Below are 12,468 nucleotides of genomic sequence, written 5' to 3'. Positions count from 1 at the left end.
TGTCATTTCAAGGAAGTTATTTCAATTGAAGGAGATGTTTTCATTCACTCACTCATCATTTCAAAAGCTAAGCCATGCAGTTATTCTTCGTTAATCCAATTCATTCAACTTCAACAACATTGTTTTTGCTATCCATCGCAATTATGTATCCCGTACTGTAAGTAACCTTACATATTGTTTTGTTTTAGAATAATAAAAAAAAAAAAAAATGTGCTTAATAGTAAGGTCGGAATAATTGATATATTTCAATTCAAAGTTTTTCTTTTTCAACTCATGTATAAGAATAATTAATTTAAATTTTATTCCTTTATTTGAATTCTTAGTACTTATTAATTTTATACAAACTAATTTAGTTCTTGATTTAAAGTACACTATAAGTCATAATAATTTAGTACAACATTAACACAGTATTTCTTTTTCTTTTTTTTTTTATAATTCTATGCGATTTTTCTCTTTACTTATATGCGCCTTTGTATATATATAAAGAAGAACATATAGTTTAATTTTATGGTTATTAATTTAAATTTAATTTTAATAATTCTTTTTTTTTATTATAATTATTATCAGAAAAGCACTATTATATCCAACCGACCAAAACTATACATTAATTTAAAATAATTAAGTTTTATATAATAACAAATAATTTTTCTGGGATCAAATTATTTTTTTTAAGGGGGAAGGGAACAGCAAAACAGTTAATGTTGGTTTCCTATTATGGTTTTTTTTTTTACAATTAGTACAATTTATACAGTAAAACAAAGATAAAATAGAATAATAATACACTTTGGAACATTAAAATCTAATTATACAAAAAAAAAAAAATATTTATATATATTTGGGTGCTGTTACTGAAAGTTTTTTTTTTTAAATTTTTGTTTTTGCTTTTATTTGATTTAACAGGGATAGAGATTGATTTGGTAAGTCAGCTCTATTGGTAATCTATACAATGTGACACGGCCACGGCGTTGTCACACGTTGACACCCCGCGGTCGTGTCAGCTCCTTCTCAGCCACCGCTTAACTGTAAACCGGACCGTCACACACAAGCGTTATCGTCGTGGTGTAAAGTCCAACAAATGCCTAGCGTCGTATACCCCGCCGCAATAATACGTACAGTTAGTTATCCCCGTGACACCTTTATATGCGTTTCCTTTTCGGTCTTCGTTTTTCTGTTTGTGCTCTCGATACTTGTACTACGGATATACATATTTTTTTTCTTAAGTGTTTTCTTTCAATATCATCTACTGACTCTGCACCATACAACTGAGTCTATTATTCTCAATACTTTGTTTTTTTGTTTTTCTTCTTTTATTGTAATTTACACAATAAACTTCGGGTCACGCCCGTGAGCACTCAGACACCTTGTGCGTTTAAATTCTTTCACAACAACCTGTATCAAATCCTATTATTCTCCTTTCGTTATTTTTAATTCTTTTACACGTCTTCTGTCCATATTCATTATTTCTTTTATCAATTATGTTGATACATGTCGTCGCAAGATACTGAATCACCAGATAGTGATAATTCTAGCGGAGAACTTTACGAACCACCGAGAACCGCACGTAATACGCCTATCGGTCGGGCAACAGATTCCGTCGCGAAAACCCAGGGCACTCTTACGCGTTCCGCCGCTCTTTGACTTAAAGCTCGTGAGTATCTCGACGCGAATCGTTCAAAGAAAGGTCCGCCTTCACTGTCGTTAGCGAACGACCTACACACAGAAAACCCTGAACCTACTATATCACTCAAAGCTCAAACACCACTGTTTCAATCACCAGCACCGTTTCCACGCAAAATCATGGCAACTGCTAGTAATGATTTACTTAAATACGAAGTCTCAGGACCAAGCAAGGAAAAACAATACATTAGTATCGATCAAGCTTTACGTGTCATACCAATTTTTGATGGCGAAGCATCAGAAGGAAATTTTGGTTTTCAACAAGCATGTCGTTTTGCTCTTAGGATGATACATCCAAGTGATACCGCAGATTTAATGCAAGGTATTTTGACTCGATTAACTGGACGAGCACTACGAATGATTCGATATAAGAAAATTACTCAGTTCAGCGAACTCCAAGAAATATTAGATACTACGATCGAAACAAAATGGTCTGTGTCACATCTTCAAGCTCAACTATCAACGTTAAGACTACAGCTCAACGAAGGAGTGCAGTCGTACGCCGATCGGACAGAAAAACTTATGCATGACTTAGTGGATGCTACGTTGAGCCAAGGCACATATCAATCAATAGCAGACATCGAACAGCTAATACATAATCAAGTCCGGACATCATTCATAGAAGGACTTCCTCAATCGATGCGAATTTTATTAAAATCGTTAGCTCCATCTACACTCCAAATGACTGTGTCATGTGCTTTAGAAGAAGAACTAATTCAACAGTCGTCTAGAGAAACTCAGAAATTAGTTAATAACCGCGGGGCTGCTACATCTCGCTCAACAATGGAACTGAACCGCTCCGACAGAGGACGCCATAATGGTTTAGTCGATCGACTGTGTTATAAATGTGGTCGACGGAACCATCTCGCCAAGCAGTGCCGAGCCTCCGCATCTGATCAAGACCGTTATCAGAGATCGAAACAACAAAGTTTTCGATATCCTACTTCAAGTACATACCCACCAGCGGGTTCAGCTCAAGTTTTAGTGACTTGCGCTTATTGCAAAAATCCCGGACACAGTATTCAAGAATGTCGCAAAAGAAAAATTGCCAATGAAAAGAAGAATCAACTATCAACAACATCGCAACCAGCAGCACGCAGCGAGCAGCAAACAAGTCGTAACGGAGGGCGCTCCGTAGGGCAACTTCAAGAAAGTTCAACTGCACGAGTTTACTACTTCAAAGCCCAGGTAGAAAAAGGACACGTCACCCTTAAAATACCTCAATGTGTAACTCAATCTGCTAAGCTTTTACTGGACACGGGCTCTGACATAAATATTATAAAGTTAAACGCTCTTCAAAAACATTTGATAGTCGACGAAACAAATTCGTTTCGTTTGGAAGGTATTCATGAATTACCTGTTCATACGCTAGGCCAGATCGTATTGGAAGTGCAGCTTGGTACTATCACACGGTCTACGTCTTTTCAAATTGTCAAGGATGATTTCCCCATACCGCATGATGGTATCATAGGAACCCCTTTTCTTGCGGAAAATAAATTATCCATAGATTTCGCAAGTCAAACTCTTTCTTCTCGAACAACAGCCCCTCACACAGGACCTGTTATCCTGGCACAAAGATCCAGGTCTATAGTACCAATTTATATGAAAGAACCTGAAGGGACTGTTCTACTAGTTCATTCTAAGTCATTGCATGATGGGCACGTACTACTGGGCAATGTTGTCAACAGCGTCAACAAACAGTGTATACTAGTATCAGCCATCAACACTACCGAGTATCCTATCCAATTGGAACCAATGGAACTTTCACAAGTAGGATACGAAATTTATCCAAGCGCGGCAGTTCGAGTATTTAATTTAATACCAGACATTAGTGAAGATAATAAGGACAGAGTCCACCGCATCATGAAAGCCATAAATACAAATCACCTAACCTCCGAAGAAAGAAGCAGCATCACGAAGACAGTGCGTGATTTTTCAACTTTATTTTATCTAGATGGTGATAAGTTAAATTCCACTACAGCTATCCAGCATGAAATAAGGTTAAAAGAAGACGCTAAGCCTGTGAACATCAGACCGTATCGTCTACCTCAAATCCACCGCCAGGAGATTGACCGACAAGTAGAACAGTTGGAAAAAGACCAGATAATCGTCCCATCAGATTCCCCATGGAATGCACCACTTATCGTTNTTTCAGATTCCCCAAGGAATGCACCACTTATCGTTGTACCTAAGAAAACTGGAGAAGATGGACAACGCAAATACCGAGTGTGTGTCGATTTTCGACGCCTTAATGAACTAACAGTGGGAGACGCATTTCCTATTCCTAGGATCGACGAGATTTTGGACCAGTTGGGAAGATCCCGATATTACACCACTTTGGACCTTACTAGTGGATATCATCAAGTACCCATCCGTCCTGAGGACTGTCCGAAAACGGCGTTCTCCACAGATAAAGGCCATTATGAGTTCCGAAAAATGCCTTTCGGTCTATGTGGCGCGCCCAGCACTTTTCAACGACTAATGAACACAGTGCTGTGTGGTCTAAATGGCATTAAAGCTTTTGTATATCTCGATGATATTATTATTTACGCAACAGATCTAAAAGACCACGAAAATAAACTCCGAGAAGTCCTAATCAGATTATATAAAAGTAATCTCACCTTACAACCGTCCAAATGTCAGTTTTTACGTAAGGAAGTAATTTATCTAGGACATCTTATCACTGAATCGGGAGTCAAACCAGATCCTTCGAAAATCAGTTGTGTTGCTGAGTATTCGCCTCCATGCAATACGACACAAATTAAACAGTTTTTGGGTTTATCAGGTTATTATCGCCGTTTCATTGCAAACTACAGTAGTATTGCGAAACCATTAACTTCTCTTTTGAAAAAGAATGTTCAATTCACTTGGACTACAGAATGTCAAAAGTCTTTCGAACGACTTAAGAATAGTCTAATCACACCACCTGTCTTGCAGTATCCAGATTTCGAGAAGCCATTTGTGCTCACCACTGATGCAAGCCGTTATGCCATTGGAAGTGTTTTATCTCAAGGGATACCACCAAGAGATTTACCAATAGCCTATGCTTCGCGAACGTTAAATGCAGCAGAACAGAATTACACAACAACCGAACAAGAACTTTTAAGTATTGTTTGGTCTACTAAACATTTTCGTTCATATTTACTAGGTCGCAAATTTCAAATTTATACCGATCATCAGCCACTAAAATGGTTGTTTAACGTCAAAGAGCCAGGCTCTAGACTCATGAGATGGAAGTTAAAACTGGCTGAATATCAATATGAAGTAATCTACAAGCCCGGTGCGGCTAATACAAACGCAGATTCCCTCAGCAGAATAGGACAAGTAATGCTATCTCGATCAGTTAGTCCTCAAAAACACATTACTTTTGACGAATATCAAGACATCGTCACCACGTCAGTCATACTAAATCCTGCGATACGCGAGGAGGAAGGACAACTTTTCGATGTTTCTCCAGATGTACATCTCGCCGTTTGTATTTCAAAAGATCTGAACATGAGACAAGGAATGGCCCTTTTGTTTAACCGCCGTTTCCCGAACTCGGATCGGCTCCGCTCTCAAAATCTCCAAGTGGGGGAGGTCGGCTATGTTAAAACCGACACTCGCTACATCTTATATTTAGTAGTCAAAAATAAGTTTTGGAATGAACCTACAGCAGAAGATATGTACAGAACACTGCAATATCTTATTTCTTTATGTAAAGAACTTAAAGTCGAAACATTGGCTATGCCTCGTATTAACAATAGAAGCGACAACTCGGATTGGCCCAATATCCGCACAATGATTCGGTTTTTATTTAAGGACGCCAATATTAAAGTTTTGCTTTTCAATGAATATGAACTAACCGAAGAAGATAAACAAGCGATCATCGCCGAACATCACGATAGTCCATTGGGAGGACACCGAGGTGTTTCACAAACTATCCAACGTATTCGATTACAATTTACTTGGGAAAACATCAAAGCGGATGTGGAAAACCACATCTCTAAATGTCGTTCATGCCAAATTAACAAGCACGACTCTCATAACTCAAAACAGCCTATGGTAATTTCTACAACAGCTACGGAAGCCTTTGAGAAAGTATTCATAGACGTCGTTGGGCCGCTACCCCGCACGGATACGGGTAATGCCTACATCCTGACAATGCAATGTGATTTAACTAAGTTCTCAATCGCTGTGCCCATGTCAAATCACGAATCAAACACAGTAGCGTACCATTTCGTAGTGTCATTTGTATGTATACATGGTCTACCTCTTTCCCTAGTCAGTGATCAAGGCACCGAATTCCTCAGTCGCGTGCTCAGCGAGACGTGCAAGCTACTTAAAATTTAAAAGTGTAATACTTCTCCATACCACCCTCAAGCTAACGGTGCTCTAGAAAGAAGTCATCGTACCCTGGGCGAATATTTACGCCACTATGTCGACAAGGACCAGCGTAATTGGGACCAGTATGTACCCTACGCTATGTTTACATACAATTCTTCGGTCCATCAATCTACTAAGAAACAACCATACGAATTGCTATATGGGCGTACTTTAGTCGTCCCTACGTCTCTCAGCAGAGCAGTGGAACCCCGGTACAACTATGATGATTTTCATGCCGAACTAAAACAAAAACTCCAACTGAGCCAAAGCATAGCACGTGAAAAGCTCTTAAAACAGAAGCACAAAACCAAGGTTACGTATGATCAAACCATTCACCCCGTAGATGTGCATGTGGGCGATCAGGTCTTACTTAAGGACCATGCCCGAAAGGGAAAATTCAGTGCTAAATGGCAGGGCCCATTCGTTGTGATCGAAGCCCACGAAAATGAGAACGTAACGATTCAAAAAGGACGACGTAGTGTTAGGGTCCACAAGAACCTGTTGAAAAAATTTGTGAATTAAACCATCTTTTTACCAACCCCCTGTTGGTCGGGGTATAGAATAGGCCATCGGTGCGTCCTGCCTGTCGTAAAAGGCGACTAAAGGTGACGGGGAGGGATTTTTATCTCCTAAACTTTTCGATTTATCTCTGGAATCGTTCTTCCCATCTTTTTACCAACCCCCTGTTGGTCGGGGTATAGAATAGGCCATCGGTGCGTCCTGCCTGTCGTATAAAGCGACTAAAGGTGACGGGAAGGAACTACAATGTCGATTAAACGTGATGTGTATCGTCATTGTAGAGCCTTTTCCATTTTTCTAAGATGACTATGTCATTCATTAATTCGTTTACTACTTCATTTCCTAAATCATTTACTATCTCTTGTATTAATCTGTTTAATACTTTGTTTACTAACTCATTTACTATTTCATTCAATATACGATTTACTAATTCGTTCAGTTTTTGACTTGCTATTTCGTTACTATGTGATTTAATATTTCTATCTTATACATGATTGGATCAATACGATTTATTTGGAAACAGTTCCGCACGAATAAAATCATAAGCCTCTCGCTATACTGATCGTTAAGTTTTCAAGTTTAATCCACAATTCACTGGATGACACACCTGTTTTTTCAATAATTTCTGGAGGAAGATATATTTCTTTTTTTTATTTTTGTCTTTGTCCTTCATCTTTCAGAAAACTGACTTCATATAAATAATTTGATTTGTTGTCATTACCTTATCCATGTTTTCAAGGTTACTAAAAGTATTTTTGGATAACCCCAGACCTTTTTAACATGTGGCTACGTGTATACTAATCGGTTACAGCAACCTAAGTATTACAACCTTAAGAAACTTTCTTCTCCTATTATCCTTATCCTAGCATCAGTAACAGCCACTCTTATAGTGGTCACCATTTGGTAGGTTAATATTTGTCATGTAATTATTTTTAAGAGAATTTATATGAATGGGTAAATTGTTTTGGAAAAATTAGTATTACTCAATCATTACTGTATCAAACTTCTGTATCCCGTAGACGTAAGTTTAGAACTAAGATACTATCAACAAAGCGCATGTGGCGGTATTGTAACTAGCGCACCCGTAAGTTAAGATATTGTACAAAACTAGTTTAAGTTAGATTTAGTCGCAGGGACTGCTCAGTTTCACTCCGGGGGTATGTTGTGAACTGGCTTTTTGCTGCCTAATTGTAATTATGTAATTTAATAGTATATATATAATAATCATGGGAACGGAAGCCTCTATTGTCTTGTATAAAGTATTTACCAGGCAAGAATCTAGTTCTTCTAGAACATTCGATGCTTGCTCAGCCTTTTTCAATGCATTGGGCCTACGGCCGCCGCCGCCTGAGGCGACGCGCCAGTAGGAGTCAGCTACTCGTTCAAGAGTCATACAGTTCATAGGGTCGAACCTGGACGACTCTCCACTGAATCTTTTGTTAATTTGTTCACTGAATCTTTTATGTTAATTTGCTCACTGAATCTTTTATGTTAACTTGTTCACTGAATCTTTTATATTAATTATCAACTCATTAAAATCGATAAGTTAATTACAAGTGTAAACATATTTTTAAATATAATAAACTAATTATCAAACGCATTGTCTCTTCATTTTGTCTACCGTACCAACCCGGTCACAACAGTACCTACACGCAAACGGTTAAACGTGTGTATAGTACGCGTCGAGTCTGCGCGTTTGATATGTCACAACCCTATATACCGGCGTGTCAATTCACCCCGACGCTGTCGTTTAAATTTAAGTCGATATTTCGTAAATTATGAATACCCCTTCTATTTAGTTCCACTACACATTCCAGACATTCCGACAGTCGCTGTGTTTGATTAAAAAAACCACCGAACACGTGCATAACGCGTAAGCGCAATATCTCACAGCATTACTACAAGGTTGTTTGTTGTTTACAGCATTGACTGTGTGTGTGTGTGTACTACTATATACCCTTTTTTTTGAAACATTGAAATACAATATACGGTTTATATTGATGCGTACTATTTGTACAGTACAAATAGCCGTCGCTTGTTGATTTTTAAATTAATGTGTTAGGTATAGTAAAATAAATCTCATTTTTGAACACATATCTATAGCAAATGTGACAATTGAGACTGCAATATTAATGCAGTATCCATCCGAGGTGGACGTCAATCGCACGAAATATTTACCACGTATTTACGAGTGACCTGTACACCAAACACAATGGACAGTGTAAGCGGTAGTACAACCATTGAAACGTTGTGGGAGCATATTAAACAGATGGACGCTTCACGTATCGGATTATTTTTTTGTATAACGGCTGCAACAACCTTTTTTATTTTGCTGCATTTCACATAAACCGTTAACAGCAACAGATATCAGATTGTAAACAGTAGCGACAGCGATAGTGGATACGAAGATGCGGATGACATTGACAATTTAAAAAATAATTTGTTTGTAATGACTAATCGTTTGGACGCTCTCGGTCGAGATTACATAACAATCGAAGATCGTGTTTTTATATTGGAAAAACGTATCGAAACAGTAGAACGAACATGCATATGAATGTCAACGTGTGTTATTTAACCAAAATGCTGACAAACAAAATAAAATAAATTAACTGATATTGTACTACAAATATAGTTACATTTTTACAAATGTAGAAACTGTACTATACTAATACACTAATAGATTTTTCAAAAAATCTAAGAGAATTGTAGTATTTATACGTGTTGATATCTACCAAAAAAATCAGACCATGATAATTTTTTATACAAAGTTAACAAAATGTTTTTTTTTTTTGGTCGTGTTTTTTACACACAAATCATTTTGGTTCGTGTTAAGGTCCTTCTAAAATTAATTTGCTCAGTTTAATCATTCCCCTGTTTATGACTTACGTTGTTGTTCGGTGTACGGTCATACATTTACAATCGAAGTGTATTTGATCCAAAATGGATAGTGGAAAAGAAACGTATAATGCGTATGAAAATCGTCTCAATGAAAATTCAGGTAAGAAATAAAAACTGTATGATATGACAAACGAAACTAATTTTACGTGAAAATACTTTTCCATTTTTCTCGTTTAGGATATGATGTTTGTGGATTTTACTGTTCGACGTCTAATGATCAGCAGACTAGAATTAAACTCCCTAAACACAAAGAGTTTGCCGATTATAACACTCGTTTAAAGACTTTTGAAAACTGTCCAAAAAAATTGGAATCAAAAATATCAAGACTTTGTGATGCTGGATTTGTATACATAGGTATGGGACTATTAAGTATTGAATGCATTATTATGATTGGTACATTTATTCAAATTCATTATTTATAACACATCGTTCAATAATGTGTGTGACTGACACATAGATGGCTCCACTAATACCAAATCAATATTTTTTTTTCGAAAGTGTGAACCTTTTTAGGCTTACTGTCAAAATTATATGTCAATCCGACCATTAGTTTACAAGTTACAGTGCTTTAAGTGACGCTACTTTTGAGTTTTCAAAAAAAATGAATTCAAAGCAATTTCGTGTTTTGATTTATCATTGCTTTTAAAAAAAAAAAAATACTGTTCAATCCCAGGAATGGCTTAAAAAACATTATTCGAACTCTGCTCCATCAAAAAGAACCATTTGTTATTGGTATGCCGAATTCAAACGTGGTCGTACAGACACCGATGACATTCCATCTACTGGACGGCCAAATGACGCTGTTATTCCGGAAAACGTTGAAAAAACACTGAAAATTATTATGGGCGATCGAAAAGTGAAGTTGCTCGAGATAGTTGACATCCTAAAGATATCAGCAGGCAGTGTACACACCATAATACACGAACATTTGGGTATGAAAAAGGTGTTTTCCAAATGGGTGCCGCGTTTGCTCACACCGGAGCAAAAACAACAACGAATCGATGATTCAAAGGCTTGTTTGGACATTTTTAAGCATAATAAGTCGAAGTTTTTGCGTCGGTACATCACAATGGATGAAACATGGATCCAACATTACACTACGGAGTCCAATCGGCAGGCTGCTGAGTGGCATGCAACCGGTGAAAGCCGCCCAAAACGTCCAAAGGCACAAACATCGGCTGGCAAGGTTATGGCCTCTGTATTTTGGGATGCTCACGGTATAATATTCGTTGATTACCTCGAAAAGGGTCAGACCATCAACAGCGACTATTATATAAAGTTATTGGAGCGTTTGAAGGCCGAAATTTCCAAAAAAAGACCGCATTTGGCGAAGAAAAAAATCTTGTTTCACCAAGACAATGCACCGTGTCACAAGTCGATGAAAACGATGGCAAAAATGCATGAATTGGGCTACGAATTGCTGCCACACCCACCATATTCTCCAGATCTGGCCCCCAGCGACTACTGGCTTTTCGCAGATCTCAAAAGGATGCTCCGTGGAAAGAGATTTGGCTCAAATGAGGAAGTCATCGCTGAAACTGAAGCCTATTTTGAAGGCAAAGAAAAATCGTTCTACAAAGGCGGTATTGAAAGATTGGAAAAGCGTTGGAATGATTGTATCTCCCTAAAAGGGGACTATGTTGATGAATAAAAACGAATTTTGGCAAAAAAATGTGTTTTAATTAGTTAGTCACACACATTATTGAACGATGTGTTATGTATATATAATTTTTAGGTAATGGACAAAATGATCAAATGTTATGTTATTGCTGCAGTCAAGGTTTGAAAGATTGGGATGATGAAGACAACCCATGGGTAGAACACGTACGTTGGTCTCCTAGCTGTACTCATGTATTGTTATGTAAGGGACAGTTATTTATCCAAAATAATAAAATAACGAAATAAGACTACTATTATTTGTTATTCTTATATAGTATTGTAGTTTGAAAAATAAATAAAGCTTTTTAATATTGTATCTTGTGTGTTATATGAAACTGTATAAAAGATACAGTGTGTAATAAATAAAAATATCAATTTTCGATTTAGTAAAAAACATAATATACTACTAAATTTATAATTTGTATAATATAAGAGGGTTTTTGTATTCACAAACGTTCAAATCTACAAAAAAAAAAAACAGACACGTGTGACTTTATCAGCTTTATTGTGTTCGAATTATGTGTATATGTGTATTTATTTTCTTACTTAAATGAAAATTAACAAAAATATTGCTAATCTCGCTTGTTTTTTCTTTTACACTCAAACCCTTACATCCAGTAAATATTCTATACGTTTTTTATCGTTAAAATACGTTTTACTTTGCTATCTACAACATTGTGTAAAATAAACAATAATATCCATGTAAGCTATTTAGTGATCCCCACTAGTAAGATATTGAATTCCTAGGGACTTTTATCCCAAACAACTGACTATATTGTGCCTAAAATATAAATTTTACTATATAACTGTAAAAATAACCCTTTATCTGTTCATTCACTTTTTGGTGTTTTTATGGTTCTTTTCATCTATATCTACAACTGTGTTTCACGGCTATTCCTGTGCATTTTTCAACAGTTATTAAATTGTAAGTAAAATTTTTAAATTGTTAAAATATCTTTTACGTTCAATGCATCTATTTATTTTTAATAATCTATATTACTTATAAATTTCAAAAAGTTTTTTCATTAATTAAATTTGTTTACTATAATTAAAAAGAAAAAAATATATATATGGTACTTGTTGCATTGAATGATAAAATGACGTTATTGATTACATTTGTTGTGCAAATAAAATTTTCATTCATCTTTTTTAATAGTAATTTATTTGTTTTTTAACCCTTTCATGTATTTATTTATTTTAAAAATCGATAACCTTATGAAAATTTGCCAAAAAATTAATTTATTATTTACATTTTTTTAGCTTCGATGCGAAGCTGAGAAGGTATTGGTTTTACTAAGATGTGTTTTTTTTTTTTTTTTTTTTTTTTTTTTTTGGGGGGAAAAAAAAAAA

At 36.2% G+C, this 12,468-nt stretch overlaps 1 protein-coding gene across 1 annotated transcript; it reads left to right on the top strand.

Annotated features, from left to right (window-relative positions):
• The first annotated feature begins 8,912 nt into the window (after positions 1-8,912).
• Positions 8,913-11,858, top strand: LOC126895905 (death-associated inhibitor of apoptosis 1-like). The gene is made up of 3 exons (XM_050668234.1): positions 8,913-9,559; positions 9,637-9,813; positions 11,195-11,858. The coding sequence occupies exons 1-3, from the start codon at positions 9,502-9,504 to the stop codon at positions 11,362-11,364; spliced, it is 405 nt and encodes a 134-aa protein (XP_050524191.1). The 5' UTR covers positions 8,913-9,501; the 3' UTR covers positions 11,365-11,858.
• The last annotated feature ends 610 nt before the right edge of the window (positions 11,859-12,468 follow it).

This window comes from Daktulosphaira vitifoliae, unplaced genomic scaffold (assembly GCF_025091365.1).
Source record: "Daktulosphaira vitifoliae isolate Bord-2020 unplaced genomic scaffold, ASM2509136v1 Scaffold_1, whole genome shotgun sequence".
Taxonomy (NCBI): Eukaryota; Metazoa; Arthropoda; class Insecta; order Hemiptera; family Phylloxeridae; genus Daktulosphaira; species Daktulosphaira vitifoliae.
The sequence above is the reverse complement of the archived record's forward strand: the minus strand, read 5'-3'. Positions and strand labels throughout refer to the sequence as shown.

Bases quoted from the DNA above. Each gene is read 5' to 3' on its own strand.
- LOC126895905 (XM_050668234.1), top strand. From the start codon at position 9,502: ATGGATAGTGGAAAAGAAACGTATAATGCGTATGAAAATCGTCTCAAT. The intron at 9,560-9,636 runs GTAAGAAATAAA...TTTCTCGTTTAG, and splicing joins TCGTCTCAATGAAAATTCAG to GATATGATGTTTGTGGATTT. The intron at 9,814-11,194 runs GTATGGGACTAT...TATAATTTTTAG, and splicing joins TGCTGGATTTGTATACATAG to GTAATGGACAAAATGATCAA.